The 22633-nt window shown below is 40.3% G+C and overlaps 1 protein-coding gene across 4 annotated transcripts in view; it reads right to left on the bottom strand.

Moving 5' to 3' along the window:
• Positions 1 to 5339: 5339 nt before the first annotated feature.
• The window catches only part of lamb2l (laminin, beta 2-like), a 45409-nt gene continuing 28115 nt past the window's right edge, over positions 5340 to 22633 (bottom strand). For all 4 annotated transcript variants that reach the window (XM_044118987.1, XM_044118978.1, XM_044119006.1 and 1 more), the window contains 25 exons: positions 22253 to 22432; positions 22051 to 22163; positions 21445 to 21524; positions 21137 to 21293; positions 19686 to 19826; positions 19354 to 19515; positions 18813 to 18934; positions 17334 to 17454; positions 16628 to 16820; positions 16391 to 16534; positions 15123 to 15354; positions 14867 to 15030; positions 14008 to 14232; positions 12720 to 12934; positions 12524 to 12620; positions 11497 to 11869; positions 11240 to 11424; positions 10046 to 10290; positions 8987 to 9193; positions 8761 to 8905; positions 8446 to 8653; positions 7554 to 7695; positions 7263 to 7439; positions 6701 to 6863; positions 5340 to 5829 (listed from right to left, as the gene is read on the bottom strand). In XM_044118987.1, the coding sequence (XP_043974922.1) occupies positions 5693 to 5829; positions 6701 to 6863; positions 7263 to 7439; positions 7554 to 7695; positions 8446 to 8653; positions 8761 to 8905; positions 8987 to 9193; positions 10046 to 10290; positions 11240 to 11424; positions 11497 to 11869; positions 12524 to 12620; positions 12720 to 12934; positions 14008 to 14232; positions 14867 to 15030; positions 15123 to 15354; positions 16391 to 16534; positions 16628 to 16820; positions 17334 to 17454; positions 18813 to 18934; positions 19354 to 19515; positions 19686 to 19826; positions 21137 to 21293; positions 21445 to 21524; positions 22051 to 22163; positions 22253 to 22432 (4328 nt within the window). In that variant the 3' untranslated portion in view covers positions 5340 to 5692. The remainder of the gene's footprint in view (positions 5830 to 6700; positions 6864 to 7262; positions 7440 to 7553; positions 7696 to 8445; positions 8654 to 8760; positions 8906 to 8986; positions 9194 to 10045; positions 10291 to 11239; positions 11425 to 11496; positions 11870 to 12523; positions 12621 to 12719; positions 12935 to 14007; positions 14233 to 14866; positions 15031 to 15122; positions 15355 to 16390; positions 16535 to 16627; positions 16821 to 17333; positions 17455 to 18812; positions 18935 to 19353; positions 19516 to 19685; positions 19827 to 21136; positions 21294 to 21444; positions 21525 to 22050; positions 22164 to 22252; positions 22433 to 22633) is intronic.

Raw genomic sequence — 22633 nt, 5'->3', positions numbered from 1 at the left:
AGAAGATGGCACAATGGAAGCAGGGTCACGGAGTCACGGTGAGTGGACTTGGGGTTAAGTCAGTTCTTTCAGTAATTCAATAAAAGTAATTCAGAAGTCCAGTGAGATACCCAGGTCAGGGACAAAGCAGTGGAGCAGTTTGAAGCAGTGTCCCAAGCTATGAATATCAGATGGAGTACTGATCAGTTTATTATCTGAAAATAAGGAATATGGTGCAACTGAAAAACTAGCAAGGCAACCTTATAACCTAATGGGCTGTGCAGGGAAAATGTCCTTTGTGGAAACAACCAAAAGGTCCATCAGAATTAGGAGGACTCTTCAGATAACTCGTAACATATTTTACAAGTAAATATGTTACTCGTAAATGTTTCTTGTAACATATTTATTATAAGGGTCCAAAGTCCACACCTAAATCCAACCGAGGATTTGGGTTAATTTAGTGTTTTACTAAGCCAAATGCAAACTATTTGAAGTAACTAGTTTTTTTGTTTGTTTGTTTGGCTGATTTTAAAGCGTAAAAGTGGAATTCCAACCAAATGCTCAGACAACATCCCTCAAATGTCTCCAACAACGTTCAGTGAACATCTGCAGACAACGTTCACCCAACGTCAAAACAAAACCTCATAAAACGTTCCGCAAATGTCTAGCTAACGTCCAGTTAACGTCCAGCTAATTTCTACTGATCGTCCATAGACAATATTTGCTGACTGTGTAAGGGAATTTCATTTTGATGTTTGGCAAAAGTTGTATGCAAATATTCACTAAATGCATCCCATTTGAACCACTGGGATTTTTTTCTATATCCTGTCTTATGAGTCTTCCTAATTATTTTGGTACCTGCTTGTTTTGCAAGTATTCTGAGGAAATCAGTTAGACATGAAGTAGGCTAAAAGACCTCAAAATGGAGCTCTTCTTCTCCTAATCAAAAGAAATTCAAAAATAGACTAAAAAGTAATTGGCATCCATCAGTCATTTCGAAGACTGTGGAATTGCAACAAACAAAAGTGAGTGATCAGCCACAAATGGAGAACTCGTGGATAACTTGCTTGACTGGCCTACCAACATTACTCCAAGAGTGCTTCAAAAGGTAATCCGGAAGAACCTGGAACAACGTCTAGATCACTGTAGGTCAATGTTAATTATATCAACAGTGATATCAGTGGGAGAGCTCCAAGATAAAAGCCAGTGCTGATGAAAAAGAGCACAAAGATCCAGGTCTGGGAAAGCATTTTGTGAATTGATGAGATGAAATAGAAACATCTGGGAAGGTTTATTTCCTGCAACATCTTCTAAAACTAACTCAGAATTCATGAAAAATTATCATACCATGATGACTAATGCCATTGTCTTTAGTAAAATAAGTGATGGTCAGGGGTGCCTTGCTACTGAAAGACCAGTACAATTTGTTAAAAATTATGGAACCATGAATTCTGCTCTCCAGCAGAAGAATATTATGTAATATCTGGAAATATGTTCTTGACCTTAAATCATGTTGCAGACTCATTACACAAAAACAGAACAAATCTGTCAGGTAATACTTTCTTAGTATTATACATTGGTTGGTCCTGAAGACTAGGGAAATATTCACTAAAAGATCAGGCAACCTATTTATTTAACAAAGAAAAATGAATCAATTCTGGTTGTGATTTCTTTTGCCATAAAGTACCATCACATGTTTTCCAGACATCCCATGTATGTGTCCTGGATCAGGAATGCGCGCTCCCTGCTGGATGGATTAAATTCCCTTTGATTGTCCTCAATGAGCACGCTCAGGTCTCAGACGCTCCGTTTGCCCTCTCACTCTGAACCGTAGACTGGTCTTTAAGGTGGATGACATGAGTTGTATATAAGAAGAATTAGACAACTTTCTTTCTTTTGTACCTGTTGCTACAGAGGACGGAAATCCTCTGTAGTTGTTGGCCCACTGCATTTTTTCCCCCTCTGAATCAGAATTTGCAGAAGTTAAATAGAATCAATTGTGACGTCAGAATTCAGAATTGAAAAGTTAAAGTTTTAACCCACCCCAGTCTCAAATTTGGTATAGCTCCAATGCAGTTTCAAGCATAGAGGCAGCTGCAGGAATAAACCCTTGTTGTGTGTTCTGCACATCCACTTACCCACAATGTACATCACAAGCAGGTTTGCTACATACACCTCATCTCTGTTCTGAGGCAGAGGATTTGCAAGATTATAGAAAACGTTATCTCAAACCTTTCATTCAAGAATAAACACTAAATATTCTCCAAAGAACATTCAAACTACAGTGATAAACATGTTGAATGCAGGATTTGCACTCCTGACAGTTTATGTCCCAGTCATTTGTGGCAGTACCAGCTCTATTTGTAGAACTGTCACTTTTAGTGTTTTGCAGCTGAGTTACTGGGTTGTTGGGTATTGAAAAAATATACAAAAGTGTAAAAGTAGAAGGGCTGGTACCTACAGCTATTAAATGCAAGGCAGCCATATTGGATTTTGAGGACTGGGTTGGTAAGAAACCTCAACTTTCACAAACTATTTTTAACTTAAAATTAGAAAATCTTCTAAGTAAAAATAAACACCCACTTGAATTTCATTTTCCTTTTTCATAGCTTTTTGATATGTACACATCAAAGTCCAAGACCTGTTCCACTACTGTTTGTCACCATGTTGGTATTTGGAAACATGATTTTTTTTTTTTCTCAGTTAATGAGGTGGTAGCTAACTTTTTGTTCAAATGTTTGAGAATTCCAGGGCACAGATGATTCTGCAGCCTTTACAGAGAGTTGTAGCTCTGTCTAATAAGTGCAGGTGTTTGAGTTTAAAAACAAAGCCCTCTGTCATGTTACACATTCCCTGTGCAGCTCGAGGACAGCCTCTCTTTGTTAAAACTTAGAGAGAAAAGCACAGACTGAGAATCAGGCAATGAGCGAGGTGACGAGTGAGAAGCTACGTCTGCTTCAAGGCTGCTTCTGTCAATTAATTCTAAAAAAAACAAGCAGAGGTCAATGTCAGTAATTAGCTCTAAGTTTTCTTGTAGTAGCGTTACTGCACTCACACGTGTGCTTATCGTGGAAGATAAAAATGTTTGGGGAAAAGATATACACTCTATTCAACTCCCAGTCCACTTGATATCTCAGTTATTTTTGATAAAGAGCAAAACTTATATGAAATAAAAAGCTGACTAGAGAAAGGAAACCATACCAAGTCGAAAACAACAATAGAGTGCTCAGCTTAAAATATGCAAAATGATTTGAAATAAAAAACAAAATCGGACAACCTGTGGGAAAAAAAGCAAAAGAAAGAGAGACAAAAATAAATAAATACATAAAAAATAAGAGAAAATGTGTATTGACAAATACAGTTTATTATTAACAAGTACTGTCATTTTCAGAATGTCAACAACCCACAGACTTGAATTTCTAAAAAGGTAAAAGTAGGATTAAATTCTTCAACACCAACTAAAAAGGGTGCTATGTAAGTAAACTTTGACCTGACTTCTTTTTGGAGAACATCTGTATGTTCTCAGCTATTAGCATGTAGAAATACACTGCCTGGCAATGAGTACCTTCTCATTTCTCAATCATGAGGAAAGACACCTGCTGGGTCATGGAAAAACTGTCTGTTTAAGAAGGGCCCAATCATTGACATGCTTCCGAGAAAACTGAGTAACTGTGTAGCCATAAGAAAAATCACTAATTGGTGAGAAAAGGACTGCGAGGAAGCATAGATGTTGAACCTTGGAACAATGGAAGGTTTGATGAGTCTTGATTTACCCTCTTTCAGAGTGATGGTGCATCAGGGTAAGAAGAAAGGGAGAGGACGTGATGTACCCATCAGTACTACTGTCTACTGTAGCAGCCTGTGTGGTCAGTGCTTCAATCTGAGGTTGCTGCAGTTGGTCAAGTCTAGGTCAGGTCTACCTGAAGATACTGAATGATGAGGTTATTCCATCAAAGGATGTTTTCTTCCCTGATTGGACGGCCATATTCCAGGATTCATCAGTGGTTCATCGACTATGTGACATTATTTTTAATCTTTGGCTGCCCTTTACAGAGTCTGGACCTTAACCCATCGAGAACCTTAGGGATGTGCTTTAGAAGGATTTGCTCAGTGGTCAGACTCTTCCGTCATCAATGCAAAAATTAATGCAACACCGGATGCAGAAGCTTATAGAAAACAATGCCACAGTGAATATCTGCTGTATTCAAAGCTGAAGATCGTTCAGCAGAACATAAGAAATGTAACCTTTTTTCTTGTGGTGACTTTTATGGCCAGGCAGTGTATTATGCAACTAAATGGAAACTGAACAGATTTTTCCCATCTCACTTGTTTACTGGTAGGCGTTGAGGTGAGAATAATATGCAACTAAGATATTTCTGACATGTATTCCTGCTTTAGTAGCAGTCACAAGCTCTCTTCAGGACCAAGAAACAAGAACCATCTATTGAGTCAGCAACATAGACGGGAAGCAGTTCTTAAAAACTGGCTCAATATTATTCCAGTTACTTATGGTAAAATCTTTAAAGATGTTTCAGTTCACACAGTAAATAAATACAGATACTGGTATTATTTCAAACTTCTTAATATTTCTTCTGAAGAGAACAGAGTGGATGTTCATGTTTTGAGATGGAATAGAGAGCTTTACTTAAAAACAACAACAACAAAAAACCCAACACATTATTTGTTTTAATCACAACCTAACATTGTGTAAACATTCCTCATCGTCTCTGGAATTCATTACCATCCCACCAGATTCACTCCCCCGTTTCAAATCACAACTCAAAACACATTTGTTTCCAGCTGCTTATTCTATCTAATGCCTTTTGGTCTTTTTATTCAAGCGATTTTATTATTTATTGTTGTATCTTTTAATTGATTTTGTGTATATTTTAAGGTGCACTTGAATGCCGAAAAAGGCGCCTACAAATAAAACAAAAAAATATTATTACTATGAACTCAAAGGGAGTGAATGGAGACCCGGCTGGACGAACTTTGCGCAGGTGTTCCCTCTTACTGAAGCCGATAAAAAAAAAAAAAAAGACTGAGGACAAATTGAGGTACATGCTTTTTAAAGGTTAGGGCGCCCCTTAATGGTAAGAGATATTAATTACATCTCTACAACCTCAATATGTAAGAAACTCCATTAGAACAGGGAGAGACAAGTTTATATTGCTAGATCAGATTTATTCAGTTACCCAAATACATCTCAGATGAAATATCTTATGAGCAAAAAATAAAAAAATTATTATATTTTTAAACAAAAAACATCAAATTTAGTTTAATACAAAGCTTTTCTCATATTTGTTAAATGTAATGTTCAGGTACATTTGGTGAAAATAACCTTCTGATAACATATTTGATATATTTGTGAAGTTTATTAAACATGAATTGGAGAAAGTCGCTGACTGTGGTCTGTACAGTGAAGTAAATGACCACCATGAGTAATCTGCTTGTTGAAATAGCTTAAATACAAATATCAAACACTGTATAGGCAATAACTAGGAGAGAACAGTTCAGTACATGAATATGGTCGTTTATGGGATATAACACTTTGACAGGTAGACTGTAAAACGTGAAATCCAGTGATCATATAGGAGGTAGCTCCTGAACAGCTTTTCTTTGTTAAAGGTAATGTCTGCCTGTTTCCAGTCGCAGCATCAGACTGCATTGCTCCACTACGGCCACAGGCAAGACATGTAAGATTGTGACATCATCACACACAGTTACTGTATTTCTGCACTCCTGCCTGGATTTGGTCTCTCACATCAGTGGCGTTTTGCTTCAGGTCCTCCAGCTCCTCACGCTGCTTCTTCATCCGCTCCTCGTTGTTTTTCAATAATTCCCCTAGTTCTGCACAAAAAAACAAAACAAAACACAAACACTGGGATTCAACAAGTTGAACAGCAGGACACACATATGGTCATCAGCAGGAAGGCATGGAAAAAGAATTGATGAATAAAAACAGAACACAACGAGCTCCACAGCAGCTGGAACTTTGATGCTTGAACAATTCAAAGTAAATAATGTTGAGTAGATTCCAGTTTCCAACGCTTTGTTTCCACTGAGTGATACAGCACAGGTCGGTGCAGTTCAGTATGCAATTCTATGGTCCAAAGTATTCAGGAGAGCATTCCACCATCAGCTGGACTGTCACTGAGCATTTGGGCCGCACAAGAAAACACTCAGTGGTATTATATAATGCAAAAACAAAAGTGGTGAATGTTTGACCACCATGGTCCATTCATGTCCAAACCACAAAAAGCTCTGCAGTACCCGCTTAGTGGAAACACCAAACAAGAGTACAATGATTTATTTACCTTCCAAAATTACTTCAAGAGCATCACCAGCTCTCAGCTACTCATAACAAACCCAGAACAACAGAATCTCAGGCCTTACAGGTCAATGTTTATGATACATTTTTAATAAACAGTAGCAACAGTCAAACATGGCGGTGGTAGTGTGACGCCTCCTTTGTCAGGACCTGGACATCTCTTCCTAACTGATGAAAAGATTAACTCTGTTCTCTTTCAGAAAATCCTGAAGGATAAACTCCATCAGTCAGTTCCAGACCTTAAGCCAAAGCATAATTTAATGATGATCCAAAGAACATCAACAAGTTTGTGTCTAAACAGATCATCAAAAGAAGAATTGGCCAAATCAAAGACCACATTTTCTGTACACCAATTTAAAGAAGGACAGTTGCCAAGTTCTAGATACTCACTGTCAAGATCATTTATCCCATTATTGGCTTCACTGAGGAGATCTTCTGCAGCCTTCGTCATATTTATGACCTTCTCTTGGATGTTGTTCAGACTTTCAGAGCTGCCAAGAGACTCCATCTTCAACTGCAGCTCACGGTAACGTTTCTCTGTTACATTGAGCTCCTAGCAGAGCACAGACGATATCAGTTCAATGCGAACATGAAAACTTTATTTTGATTAAACAACACACCAGTCAACCCCTCAGTGTCTCTCTTTGTTTGTGGGCAATATTACAGAATGTTATGTTGCTTTTTAGAGCAACCTATTCATTTAAAAACCTTGTCTTTATTGTGAAGATTATGTGCTGAAATTTCAGCTATTTTTTTAAAGACCATGCTATGAAAAAAAAACCATCTCTGCAATTTTGATTATGATAATAACTGAGAATTTTAGGGAGCAACAGTCACAAAAAACATTGCAACATTCTGGAGGGACAGATTTTGTCACATTTATAATATAATCAAAACATTAATGTTTCTTTACTCTTTGAACTGGACCTATATTGACTCCCTACTTACTTACCTCCTCCAGTGTGGATGCCTGGAGAGAGGCGTTGTTAGCCAGGTTTATGGCGTCCTGAGCCTTTAGTCTGTTTATCTCTGTCTTGTTCTTTAGGGCTTCCACCTCCCTGGACAGGTTGGTTAGAAGCATCATGACGTCCATCTGCTTCTCCTCAAGCTGCACCAACCCCTTTTCCACCTGCAATGCCGATTGTCACAATGGAGAAGACAAATGAAAGGATATGAAGATACATGCTGAAACGCTTTACAGAGCAGTGGGTAAAAGAGCCTGCACAGCTCAGCCATGCTGCACCTCAGCAGTGGAGTTCTTGGTGCTGTTCAGGTTGACCCGGGCCTCCTTCAGGGCTGCCTTTGCTTTCTCTATGGCCACCTCAGAGACATTTAAGGCCTGTTTGGTGCTATTGACTAGATCCCTCACACCCACTGCTTGTCTCCTGGACAGGAATGACAGAAGAACAGTTTGAAATAAAACTATTAAAAACTTTAAGCCGCATTTTGGTTGTGATCAAAATTCTGAATGTTCTGAAGGGTATTGCTAAAACCCATTAGCAAACTTTGGATGAAATATCAATAATAAGCTGTCTAAGTAATAATAAACTTTAAGAAGTTTTCTTATATGACTTCACTGATCAGTCTCCCGAAGGATTTCTTGTTTTTGTGTGTGTGTGTGTGTGTGTGGGGTGGGGGGCGGGGGGTGGGGATTGTTGTTGTTTTTTTGCAATTAAAATTTGATCTTGCGGTGCTAATTTAGAAACATATGACAGTAAGTGTGACTTTTCGTTACTCCCCATAGTGATAATAGACTATAACTTGACATCAAGGAAGCCTGAGGAAGCAGTGTAGCTGAAGTAAGAAATACTGCCACCTGCAGGTGGGAGATGGCATCTCTTGAACCCATTTTTATTTACGGTATTTATTTTTTTTACAATTTTGGGGGAAAATTTGCAATAAACTAACAATTATGCATTAGTACAAAAAATGTGGAGATCTGTTAGCATTAAATGAATTGCCGCAGAGAAACTGAGTGGAATGACTGATGTAATTTGGCAGCATACAGGTAAAAAACTGCTTTGATTAGAAGATAAGTCTCCGATGAAAATGGAGTGTTTCTAAACGAGGACAGAGACAGGGTCACAATGCCTACTGGAATCTTCTGGAAATGTAATGATGGAAGTACAACTCACTCTGCCTCTTCAGCTTTATTCATCAGGTCTTGAGCACTGCGGATAAGCTGCGAAGTTTCATTCATAATGTCCTGAACGTTGGTGAGATTGGCAATGGTGCTGTTGATCTGGTTGATCAGTTTGTCCAAAGTGGTCCTGTTGACCGGCAGCTTGATGTCTAAGACCTGCTGGGCTACCATCTGGATGCTCTCAGGATCTGCTCCCTCCTCTGCTCAGCACACCAGACAGACAGACAGACAGACCCCAAAAGAAATAACTTTGTTAATGTAGCGAGCATCAGGGCAAAGTTCGACCTGAAAGCATCCATCCACAGACCTGTGAGGAAGTCTCTGATGGTCTTAATGAGGTCTTTAAGGTCTTCATTGTTTTTTTCAAAGTATTCTTTCTTCTTCTGGGCTTTCTCCAGAGCGTTCATGGTCTGGTTCTTCACATCCTGGGTCTGGGTAGCTATGTCCTGAAGCTGGGCCCAAGGAATAAAACAATCAAATACACCAGCCTGTATACTAACAGTGGGTAGGATGGTTACTAAAAGCTTCTCTACCTTCTTTGTGACGCCCTCCAGCTCCTTCATGGCAGCTTTCAGACTGTCTGTGAGGTTTGTGGCATCCTTCAGCGCAGTCAAAGAAGAACTCTTTGTCCCATTGCATCCCTCTCCTCCACAAACAAAGTTACCCTCATTGTCATGGCAACTACACTGGTTGTCAAAGCAGCTGCCATTTTGGCTGGTATTACTAGCACCACCACACACCTTAAAAGAGAAATTAGATTTAAAAGAAGTTTGGCTACAAAAATAAAACACGTCTTAAGGTCAAAATTTAAAGCAATATATACCTTAATATTTGTTTAGTTGGGTTAAAAACTGTATGCAAAATATTCTGCTACAGGAACACAGAATAATTTAACAATACATATGCACTTTGAAATGCCTTGCTGCTGAAATGTGCTATACAAATAAAGTTTGATTTGATTTTGATTTGATATGGTTATCAGTTTTATTTTGGTGACTCTGAGGTGGCAAAGTTTATTCTGACTTTTCTTTACCGAAATTTTGTTTTAACCAAGACAGGAACTCCAAATTATTGGTGAAACCGAATATTTGACTATTATTATTCTCTGGTTCCCTGCTTCTATTGTCATTCATTCAATATCTTTGTATAAAGTTTGAAATTATAGTTCAAAGTAGGTGTGGGAGAAAGCACATCTAATGGGGAAGTTTTGATGCTGAAAAAGCATTTGATTCTGTTAACTGGAACATTTAAAATGCTATTTATTTAATGATATTAAGTTATTTTTTTATTTTGCTGTTATACTTTTAACATTATAGAACTGATTAAAGGGTTTTTAAAAAACAGATTGTTTCAATTAAAGTCAAAATTGCAGAATGAGCCTCTGTTTTGCAGTCTTCTATTTTTGCAGTCAGAGCCTCGCCAGAACTGAACCTCTGCACAAGTCAAACTGATGTGGTGTACATATGCTCCAAAAATAAAAATCATATTAATCTGTTTCATGTAGCACTGGATTTCTGAAACTGAATTTTGGGGTTTCCCGATAGTTCTTTTGGTTGTCAGCCTCCTCCTGAGTGACTGTCTGCACTATTTACCATTTGGCTGAGTTGCTGGACCGTCTCACTGAGGTTTTGGGTCTTCTCGTGCAGCTCGTTTAATGAATTGAGAGCGGTTAGATTCTGGAGGAGCTCGTCCTTTGTGGTGTTCAGCATCTTCTCGGTAATCTCTCGATTTTGTTTGGATTGTTCAACTGGACTGGTAGGAAACAACACCGAGGCGTTGCACTTCTCCTCAGCCTGCTGTGACACTTGGTAGTACTTCTTCACTTTGTCAAACTGATCTGGTGGAATACAGGAGCAAAGACATGCCACTTAAAAATGGGGAAGACAAGAAAACATGTGGCTACACACGTCACGATAACAACTTTTGTTGGATGAGAAGCGGCCTCAGTAATTATCACGATAAACAATAATACTGTTATTTTATGACCATTTCCAAGTGTTACATTAATAATTGAATGAAAGGCCAATACATAAATTTCATACAGAACTCTTAACACTGGAACTGGATGATAATTTAAATATGCAAAATAAAACACCATGAATAACAGTAAATAAAATGGAAATAGAAGCCACAATACAACCAAAACCATAAATGGATTATAATATCTCTGTAAAAAATATAAAAATAGTAATCTTCAAGCTAATTTAAATTGATCATTAATTGATTAACTGCCTATTGCTAAAGGCCTACATGTGGTTCAGATATGTGCTACTGATCATTCAGGAAGCAGCTACCAGAAAATATCATCCCATATCTACACTCAGCCTGTTACAAAGACCCATTCGGTTTTGGGTTTTGCTACCAAACCCAATGAGCAGGATGGCAAACTAGCTGAATAAAACTAGCCCCAAAGCTCATTTTGCTCTTAGCATTTTAGATGCATCTCTAAAATGCATTAGATGTTTTTTAGATCTAATGCACCTCATGCTTTTGAGGTCAACCAGTAGACCTCAAAAGCCTGTTAGCTTCCTGCTAAAGAGGAACACCAGGAGGGACCGTTCAACTCCCAACCATCAACACTCCAAGTGGGGTTGGTGTGAAATAAAGAAAAAATATGTGAAGAAACGTTTCATTATCACTGTAAAGTATGTCATAAAACTGAAAAAGGGTCAGCACTGGTTGAATTTATTTTAGGGGCTGTTACACATGACTGACAGAGGGTTACTATCATTACAAGTGAAGCTGCATGAAGTGTGATATTTTTTTTAAGAAATGCCAGTTGATACCTGAAAATCCTGAGGTGAGGTATTTGTCCAGCAGCTCCTGCTTGAGAGCCAGCGTAGCATTGAGATCCATCAGTTCATTCTCCAGGTCAGTCAGAGCGCGTTTTAAGACCTCATCCGCCTCTTCAGTTTTGTTTATGTCTTGGTTGATTCCCGTTAGACGCGAGTTAATGAGAACAATCTCAGGTCTGAAAGACATTTTTAGCATTTAGAGAACTGCAGGTGAGTGAGTCAGTAGATAAGTAACTTTAGTTGCCCACCTGAGGTCATCGATGCTCTGTCCAATCAGCTGGTGGATCTTTTCCGTGTCCCCCATATCAATCAGCTCCCGCACCTGGTTCAGCTTCTGCTCAAGCTCCATGGTGCTGTTGATCCAGACTCCGGATGTGTTCCCGCTCTCCAGGATCTTCTGGATGTCGTACTGGATGTGCTCCAAGTCTCTTCTGATCTGGCACAAGTGGTCGTCCATCTGATCGAAGCACTGATGACATGGGACACAGTTGGGGAAGATGCCCGTGAAGCCGCGCGCGCACTCATCGCACCGGGGCCCCGCCATCCCGTTCCTGCACTCGCACTGCCCTGTCTCTCGGTTACACTGGCGTGTCTGTGAGCCCAGCGGGTGACAGCCGCACTCTGGAAGGAAGCAGACAGAAATATGATGGTAATCAAAGCATTTTAGGTTCATCGGCAGTGCACCGATTGCTGTTCCCTCGGCCAATTCCAATGAAGATTTTTAGGGTGAAAACTTGAAGTTTCAAATATTTTTTCAATAAGCATGCACCAAACTGCTTCAATTTCTATTAAAAAAATTGGAGGAGCAGCATTATTTAATTTCCAGGAGTAACATAGAGAATATAAGTTCTCTGTGTTTCTCCCCCAGGCGTGGGTCCTGATTGATGCAGTGGACACAGAACAGATCCACCAGCTGATTGGACAGAACGTCGATGACCTCAGGTGGGCAACTAAAGCTACTTATCTACTGACTCTCATTCACCTGTTGTTCCTTGTGCACATTTGTAATTGAAATGCAGCTCATGTTACCTCAAGTTGCTATAAAAATGCCGTATATACCAAACATGACTTAAAAGAAATTTGACTTTGCAATCTAAAGGCTTGCATAGTCTTTAGATTTGCAAGCCTTCTCTATAAGAAGCTCTATCCAACATCTCGCCTTCATCACGTCATCACAGGAACGTTCGTCAGAGCTCTGGGTTGAGCAGTAGTTCACATGACGAGCTCTGCAGACGTGCAGTTCCACCAGGTGTCTCCTTCTGTTTTCCGACTTACCTCTACACTCCACCTCTGGGTCGCCCCAGTGGTTCTCTTGGCACTTGGTGCAACGTTGTCCTCCGAAGCCGGGCCGACACAGACACTGGCCTGTGAACTGCAGGGGTGATGGAAACATGAACGTCCTCATGATATTTTTCAAACATTTAATTTTTTTAAATTATTATTATTATTAGATGCTTTCGCTCTTCCTCACCATGTTGCACCGGTCCCCCTCAGAATGCCGCTGGTCACAGTTGCATGGCTGGCAGCCATCTGGCTGACCGTAATTCCAGTGGTTGGGGGCACACTGGTCACAGTTGTTGCCCACCACAGACTCCCTGCAAGGACAGGCCCCAGAGTAGGGGTCACAGACACACTGTCCCTCACTGCAGGCTGACTCCATAGTGCCAGCAGTCACACAGGTGCACCCTGGGTAAAAGCAATGGACAGATAAGGAGCAAATCTTGGGGTCTACTTTGTGTCTGTATTTTCCACATATGCAGGCTGTTGTTTTTATGAGCGACCAGAAATTTAATTAGCTTGAAAATACATTTTTACATTTCTGTGACATGTTTATGGTTGTATTTTTTTTTTAGAGTTCATCACTAAAAAGCCTTTTTTAAAATACCAGTGGAAAAATGCAAAAATCCTGAATAGCAGTGATAAGAAGTCACTGACTGCTAATAACCATATCGAACCTGGTATCCAGCTCAATGTTTTTTATATGCTAACATTCTTCTTGCTGAGTTATGCCTTTGCTGGAGAAGTGGATGTGTGTTTACTTCCATCTAGCAGGTCGAAGCAGATCGTTCAGGGTTGTGGTGCTAAATGATTTGTTTAAAGGAAATGTGGCGCAGGAAACTGAAATACTGAAATTCCAGCCTTCTGATTGGCTGACAACTCTCTGTCGACAGACCCACCACCTCCAAATAGAAAGTCTTTTATACATCCAGGAGTATCTATATCTATCCAGATTGTTTGTGTTTAAAAATGAAAAGGAAATTTACCTCTGACCATTTGCTTTAATACCAAAGACAGAGTTAGCTTCCTTAAAACCACGGTAACAAACCTTAAAGTTGCAGTACATGACTTTTATTAAAAATTTATGTTTTTACATGTTTGTTAAAACTGTCATTTTATTGTGTTAGCATAGTATGAGATATCTGTGAAAAAAGAAAGCACTCCTCTGCCTTCTCCCAGTTCTCCCAGTACTAACTGCAGACAAACACCACTCAGCCAGAAACAACCAATCAGAGCCAGGAGGAGGGTCTTGGCTCTGTCAGTCATGCTTGTGATCGAGAGCGGTGCATTTCTGCAGATTGCAATAGCAGCTCTGGGAGGAGAAGACAGATCTATTGAAAGATTATCTATCTCATAGCATCACAAAATAGCGATATATTTTAGCAAATATGTAAAAAAAAAAAAAAAGAGCTTTTCTAAAAATGGCATACTACTTTAAAGAAATAGCGTCAATTGTATAATTATTATTTCTCATCACTCACGTCTGCAGTCCCTGACCAAAGCGTTGCCGAAGTATCCTTTCTCGCACCGGGAACAGGACGGCCCGTCCGTGTGGTACAGGCACCTGAGGCACTGCCCAGTCCTGGGGTCACATGACCTCGGATCCTGGGGGTCGATGTTATCATTGCACTTGCAGCGGAGACACAGTCCACCAGGCTGCTCTGGGTTGCCGTAGTAACCTGGAGCACACTGATCGCAGCGAGGACCTTGGACAGGAATAGATGGTCATCATGGGGTGGTTGATTATTAATAAAGCAACATTAGATATTTTTATATGTGTTTCTATGGCAAGCAAAGCTCAAAGCTATGTTGAAATTATTTTTAACATTAATTTTTTTAACTTCAGATTATTGTCTACTGCAGGAAAGATACCAACAGCTGATAACGCCCCAAAATTCAAATTCAGAAAACCGAATATTTTACTCGAAAAGAATGTTTTGTCACTTCAAAACCAAAACCCTCAATCCACTTTATTGGTGATTAATGTAACAAATCAACATAAAGCAGAGCAGAAATGTGAAATGGAAGGAAAATGATACATGGTTTAATTACAACACACAGGATTCGACTTGGAAATTGATCCAAAGGAAAATCGGGTCAGATGATGTACTCAGATATTCAAATGCATTAAAGTCAACAGGATCTCACTGACCGCTAGCCATTCCCTGTGACTGGGGTCTGTAATGTCATGAGTGAGACAGGAAGTGAAACACGATGACAAAGTAAAACACATGGGGGGATACAAAAATGAAATCCTTCAAATGAAAAAAAAAAAAAGCATTGTACTTCAAAAAAAATGAAAGAGTAAAACAGCATGATTATGATAATGTTCCAGCTCACCTGTATAACCTGGTTTGCAGTTACATATGATCTGACCGAAGGTGTGGTCAGTTTGACAGGAATAGCCATTGAAGTGGTTGGAACCAGGGTTTCCAGGGCAGGGGCAGGGGTGACAGTGATCCCCCGATCCAAGCACTGGGTTGCCATAGAAACCTTCTACACAGCTGTGGAGAACAAAGAGAGATGCATCTGGCAACAGACTTGCAGCCAAGCAGCAAAAGGCAACAAGGAAGCTTTTTTATTTTTTTCCCCCCACCGTTCGCAGAAGTGTCCTGCCGTGTTGTCTCTGCAGCCTCTGCACTCTCCTGTCCGGGGGTCACAGAGGTCGGCGTGGCCGTTACACTGACAGGGGCTGCAGCTGGGGAAGCCCCACTGGCCCGGTTGGCAGTCGGAGCACTGGCGCCCGGTGGCTCCCTGCCTGCACGAACACTGACCTGTAACCGGGTCACACTGGTGGCTGAAGGAGCCCTCTGGGTGGCAGTCACAGGCTGAAAAAGAGAAAGGGGCGGTCAGATATGCCTCTTGCCACTTTAAATTCAAATAAGCTGCTGCTGCTGGCCACACCCCCAACTCAACAGTTACACTTGCACTTGAAAACAATGCACAATCATTCTTTGAAAACCAGAAGTGGAGCCTCCTGCACAACCAATGCACAATGCAGCAAGTGGTTTCTAGATGGTAAGTCAACAACAAAACATTATTCTTTTCCAGCAGCCATTGTACAGTGTACTTTAACCGGCAGCTGATCAAACGTGATGAAGCTCTTTGGGTGGCTAGGTGAGGGGCAGAGTGCAGCTGGGGTGTCTAGTTGAGGGGCGGTGTCTGCTGATTTGTGAGTTTTTTGAACTGCCTTAAATGTCAGACACTAAAAAAACATTAATATAGTGAAAAACCAGCTGGGTGTTTTTTTTTAAAGTGCTTAACCTCTAGAACCCGACGGACCCACCGGTGGGTCCGTCGGGTTCTAGAGGTTGTGATCCATCAGTGCAGAAAGGGTTAAGTTGTTTTTAGTGGTAGAGACCGAATAATGTACAAAATGTAAATTTTGCATCATACATCCCATTTAATGTCTTCCTGTTTATCTTCAATATTTCTGCTTTAAAGTGGACAAACTGTTTCAACAACAGTAATGGCCTTCTTTTCCAAGAAGTGAAGAGGGACGATTAAGAGATTTTATTTTTAAAACTGCATTTGTGTTGGTTTCAGAATAAGGGACAAGGGACAAGTTCAAATTTCCCTTATCCACTTGAGTACTAGTTACTCAAATGGATTATTGTATCCAGTATAATTTGTTGAAGTGGATACCAAGGTATTTCATTCAGACTAAATAGTAGTCTGCTTACAGAGAAAATTACAGAAAAAATAATGATTGCTCATCCCAAAGTGCCTTCCTCTCAAAATGTTCCAGAGGATTACTGATAAAAGCCTTCTATACTAACCTATTATAAATAATTATGTCTAATCATCAACCACAATTGAAGGCCTGCAGTTATTAGTCCTCACGGGCTCCAACAACAGACGCACCATAGCAGCCGTTCATTCCGAAGCCGTAGGTTCCTGCAGCGCACTGGTCACACCGCCGCCCAATGACGTTAGCTTTACAGCGGCACTGACCTCCGACCTTCTCGCACTCGCTGCTGATTGAACCCTGAGGGTCACACTCACAGCCTGCATGCAACAGACAATAAATACACTTATGCTCTGCTTTGGATCTGCATCTGCTCAGTCTACGGCCGCCGTGCGGTCAGTGTGTCTGCTTACGCAGGGCCCCATCGTGAATGTTGGCTGAGATGCCACAGATGAGTTTGGTGCACATCTCAGCCAGCTTTGGCATCGGCGTGATCATAAAGGAATCCAGGCACATGTAGCGGACCATGTCCTTCCGATGCTGCTCTGAGTCCGGGTCGCTGCCGTGGAAACCAGGAAGCTCGGTGTACTTGGGGATCAATACCAGCTAAATGTGGAAATGAAAACAGCAGAGTTCACAGAATTACCAGGACCCTGGGAAGAGAAGGATGATTCAACAATCTAACCATTAGCAGCAAATTCAAGCTTTTTTCCTCTTCAAAAAATGCATATCTTAATTGAAATAAACTTTTAAAGAAAAGAGATTAATGATAAAAGACATCACAAAATAAATTCACCCAGGAAACATCTTGACTAAAAATTGTAACCCGAACTCACTTTTTAAGAAATGATTCCTGAAAGTGAAAACTCACCTTAACTTCTGAATTTGCACTTTTTTACCACTAGGGGCAGTGGATGCATGGCTCAGTATAATGAGACATGCATCCTGCACCTGTTGCTCCTGCACAAACTTCACTCAACATAAACTTCTTTATAGCATTTTTCTACCAGATTCAATAATTTTTTAAAAATCTGTATTTGGAGCACCAATAAACCAGTTTAAAGCCTGCATGTCTGCCTGCGAACAATGAGGAGAGCTGGTTTATGGTTTCTTACTTACTGAGTCAATCAAGATGAAAGCGGTAAGGTGTCTGTAACCGACTCCGTGTCGCTGGAACCTGATTGCTACCACGTAGCGATTACTGGGCTCAAAACAAAATGGCCTGGACATCAGGATGTATCTGGAAGAATACATTACAGTCAGTACTCAGGTAGTAACTAACACTGCAATAGACTCTGAGTAGCTCAAATAAAAACTGATTTACAAGCCATCATTTGTTAACATTTATTTAATTAGAAACGTAAATTAAAAAAAGAAATACAGTAAACAACCACATAAGTTCTGACATCTGTCTGACTCACATATATTTTCAACTAGAAAAGCCAGACAAAATTTGGCTTATGAGAGTTTCTGTTTGCACACCTTCTCTTTACAGTCAATGCTGGGGGGGCGGGGCAAATGCAAAATAATGTAAATGAACAGCCTTTGTTAATTTCAGGAAGAAAAACATGCAGTGAAAATGTGCACGAAATGTCCCAAGAGGCCTGCAGTACCTCTGGAGGAGCTGCAGAGATCCACAGCTCTGGAGGGAGAATCTGAATCACAGCACAATAGTCAGTTTTGTACTTAACAAATCTGGGATTTATGGAAGTGTGTCAAGAGAAAATATTTAGGAAATTCAATTTGCAGATAGCCTCATGTAGGGAAGAAAAAAAAAACTTATTTATTTAGTAAACACATTTTATTTAATTATTTAGCTTGCTAACTAAATAATTTGTTTGGAGCCAAAAATGTGGCTGGTAAACTAAATATTTGGTTTGCTAGCAAAATTTTAAGCTTAAAGCTAAATATTTAGTTGGTAATCCTAACCCTGCCCTTAGTTTGTAAACTAAATATTTCTAAATATTTAACTGGATATTTGGCTTGCTATGGTAATTAAATAACTAAATATCCAGATGGTGGTGAGCTTTTTGAAAAATTAAACAGAAAAACCAATTTAAAAGGATAAAGGACATTTTTAGTGTTCATGCAAATGTTTATCATCAGCTATAAGTAAAACAGAAATTAGCTGGACCATTTAACACCCAAAGAAGAACCACTGGGAGTTGCACGTTTTGATGTTTTAAGAGGTATGAATGTTTTTGTATATCAACATAAAACACCAAACAGAATCAGGCCCCTGTAGAACCCAGGCAAACTCGATGAATCTTACCCAGAATTGAAAGGTTGCCTATAAATTAAAGCCTTTCAGTCAGATTACACCTTCATTTGTTTGTTCTGCAATTTTTCCCCAATCTGCACCACAGCAAGCAAAGCTGCAGTCTTCCTGTAGCTGATTCTTACAAATACTCTGAAGTTTGTTTGCCCACCTGTGTCTCACAGCGCATACAAGCCTGGGCAGATATAAGTGACAACAGTGATGCAATTTTTTCCCCCTCCTTGCTATTTCAACAAACATCCAGGCGCTCCTCCCTCAGACATACACACACTCAGAGACATTCTGGTCTGCATGCAAACATCCATGACTAGTGTCGGTACCTGTTGCTGTGCAGCAGGGTTTCAGTGTAGAGCTGTTCGGTCGGAAGAAGGTTTCCACATCGGAGACTTGAGGGCAGCTCAACAGAGGTGATGCTGACCACAGCCTCCCAGTCCTCTGTGGACTAAATCAGGACACAGTGAGACGACACGTTCCCTGGGAATGCAGCTGTCACAAGCTGCATTTCCGTTAACCGTAAAATTGTGCAAATTGAAAACACAAAGATAAATTTGCTTAATGGACACGAGTCATGTGATCAACAGCCAGATGTTACTACTGGCAGAAACAACAAAGACAACAGGAAGTAGGTCTATGGCTGACAGATGATAAGCATTAGTGGCGTTGCTGAATTATAAATATATCTCATGTGACAGTTAACATCAGTCACTGCCATGATTTTTAATGACTTGATGAGTGAACAAACTTATTCGAACATGATTTTAATGTCATGAAAACACAATTTGAAATTCAACATTAGCAGAAAATAGACAAATTTTGCACAATCGTAATGGAAACCCAGCTATTGTCTACACCTACACACACCTCAGGCTCATAGCGAATGATGACTTCGTACTCCATGGCGTATGGGATGTTGTCGATGGTGAACACCAAGCCGGCGCCGTCTTTGACGCGAGCAAAACCGGGACCAGTCCAGGTGGCGATGTGGCTGGGAGCGTGCTCTCTGTGGACCGTCGTGACGTCCGGCTGAGTGGAAGAAGACATGTCACCCACACAGGAAGCTATAGGTGTCAGACTCTCTATTATCACAAAGTAGTATTACTTCTTTTCCAATAGATAATTATGTACTTATTTGTGTTTGTCTATCTACTGAGCAAAACATTCAATAAAGGTAAAACGGTGAGTCAGAGTCCTACTGTCTGCTGAAGCTGCCGGATGCGTCTCAGCGCTGCCTGAGACTGCTGCAGGCTTGAAATGCGCCGATGTCGCCGATGCCTCCTCGCCTGGTTGCTGAGCTGCTGAATGCAGTCGTCTGCTGCCTGCGGGCGGACCTGGCCCTGAGGACGAGATGGAAAAAATATGCTCCATGTTAAACTCAGCATGTGGGAAATCTGAGCTCAAACTTGTTTTTATTTATTGAAGCTGAAGTTTCCCAGTTTTTACTAAAGATGTTGATGAAAACTGAGAAGAAACATTGTTGCTGTGCTGTCAAATATTTAGTTCTATTAATTTAGAAGATTATACATACATCTGTCCATCAAATAATTCCTGTTCAATTTTAGCTTTGTTCTCCTGATACCATGTTTTGTAATTGTCTGAACTTATCAACTTTTTTATGTCACTGAATATTCCATTTTTGTTTCAATAAAGCAGTGATATTTTCTATCCAAAAGTTGTGTAGTTGATCTATTTGGTTCAAATCCATATTGAGCTATAGTGAGTATTTTATTTTATGTAAAAAATTATGCACTCTGTTATTAGTTCTTATAAATTTTTATGAAAATTGTAGTTGCACTGAGACAGGCGTATAATTTGTGGAGAGATGTTTGGCCAAAGTGGAACGACTTTGGCCATTTTCTTTTTCTCTCGTTTTTTTAACAGGTACCCAATGGGAATGATAAATTGCAAATGCACATCAGTGGTTTAGTAATTCCAAAGATTACCTGTTTTACAATAGTCATGTCAATATCCTCATAGTCTGTTGAAGTTTTGTTTTAACACACTGAAACAATTTGGAGAATTTCTTTCTCTCCACTGCTGCTAGAAATAATGTTGATGAATGTAAGAGAGCTAAAAAAAGGAACATTTAGTCTGATTTAATGTCAAGCAGGTTATGGATTGTATTTTCATTAATATCTAGTTCCAACTGTATCTGCTGCATGTCTAAATCTTTATTTATTTATTTATTTTCCCTCCAGGAGAAGTCTAACCAGCAGGACAGAAAATTGTCACGCTTCACTGTGTGCCTCGCACTGTAGACTTTCCTCTCAGGACATTCCAAAGTCATTGAACTCAGTTCTTCTCACATTCCTGCTGCAGAGATGTTGCAAGTGTGGACTGTCAGAGCTTGCTTCTAGGACTACATGTAGGACACGGACCAAAGAATGATAAAAAAAAGACAAAGGAATGTGTAAAAGCAGTTACAGAAGAGAGAAAAGTTGAAGAGTGTAATATAAGACTAGATTAGCTACAGGAAAGGGTGATTCTGGTCATCATCTTCTCTCAGTTTAAGTTTAGTACCCAAACAGAAGGACAGACAAATCTACTGGTGATCAGATCTGAGATTTTTTTCTCACAAAGAAAACCTTTTAGTATCCCAGTTACTTTCTCCACAGTGCAGTGACTGTGGTGCTGCTGCTGAGCTCACCGGCAGTGAGGGATCGGTGGGCGAGCGTCCGGCAGCCTCTTCAGCCTCGTATTTGTAGTAGTCGAGTGGAGCGCAGAAATACCCAGGCTGCACCTCCGAACACTGTCGACCAATGAAATGCCTCCTGCAGTCGCACTGCCCACTATCCATCATGCATCTTATTACAACAGGAAGAGAAAAATGTAAAAATATTCTGGTTAGCGTAAATTCTGACAACTAAACCTCTATGCACCAGGCCATGGGGTTAATATTATAGACACATGCTTTCTAAGTTCACATTCAGATTATGTTTTATCCATAAGATCAACCTGTTGTTGAATGCTCCACCGAAGTCGCACTCACAAGGTCTGCAGCCACCCAGGTCATGACTGAGACCCCAGTATTCAGGCTGCAGAGACACAAAACACTCAGTCACACGCCTGATGTAACCCAGCGCATCATGGGTTAAGCTGTTAGTGGTGTTCCAATACCTGGTTGCCTCTTGTTTACTATCCTCTGTCTTTACATTGAAATTTAACTTCTCCCTTCTTCTCTTGTTTTTTTTTTCTTTTTTTTTTTTTTTTTTTGGAGGATCAGTAAATACCTTCCTGGTGTATTACCACCACCACCTGGTATGAAGTGTTGCTTAGACTTTGAGTTGCACCCCTTTCCAACCCAGGAGGAAAATCCAGCAGAACAGTGGTACCGGTTTGGAGAGTCAGCATCAAGTTTGAGTACTTGATGCTGGTACCGGGATACCACTGGTAATTATCACTATGGTTACCAAGATATTTAGTTTTGAACATGTCTGGAAGAGAAACCTTCTGTACCTCAAGTTGAAGTTGCTATTTTAGGCATACGACATGGACAGAAGTCAGGTATGAAATGTAAAAAAAAAAAAAACAGCCGGATTTATGAGTCTTCAGATTACTAACCAGACACTGGTTGCAGTAGCGACCCGTGACGTATCTTTTACAGAAGCAGTCCCCACTGATCTGATCACAGGGAGCATCCATCTGTATGATGCCCCGGGGGTCACAGTTGCAAGCTGATGGCAAAACACACAAACACACACCCCGAAAGTAATGTTCATTTCCATCTAAGCTGCCTGAAGTGGAGATAAACACAGACACTTACGTTGGCATCCCAGTGGGTTTCTCTCACTGAGTCCATAATAACCCGCCTTGCAGTCATCGCAGCGCTTGCCCTTCACGTTCTCTTTGCAGCGACACTGTCCTGTGATCATCCCCTTTCCCAAGTCGGTGTGGCTGTCACACACACCTCCCTCCAATGATCCAACCGGGTCACAGTCACAAGCTGGAATGAAAGTTTTCAGATTCAGGTTTATTCACAAAGGAACTGAATGTGTTACCCACATTGAGCTAGGCCTGTCACAATAACAACTTTTGTTGGACAATAAATTGCCCCAGAAGTTATTGCAATAAACAATAATATTGCTGCATTGAGGCCATTTTCAGGTGATATAATGTTAATGACATAAAAATGCAAAAAGACATT

This window comes from Gambusia affinis, linkage group LG01 (genome assembly GCF_019740435.1).
Source record: "Gambusia affinis linkage group LG01, SWU_Gaff_1.0, whole genome shotgun sequence".
Taxonomy (NCBI): Eukaryota; Metazoa; Chordata; class Actinopteri; order Cyprinodontiformes; family Poeciliidae; genus Gambusia; species Gambusia affinis.
This window is presented reverse-complemented; position numbering and strand designations above follow the sequence as displayed.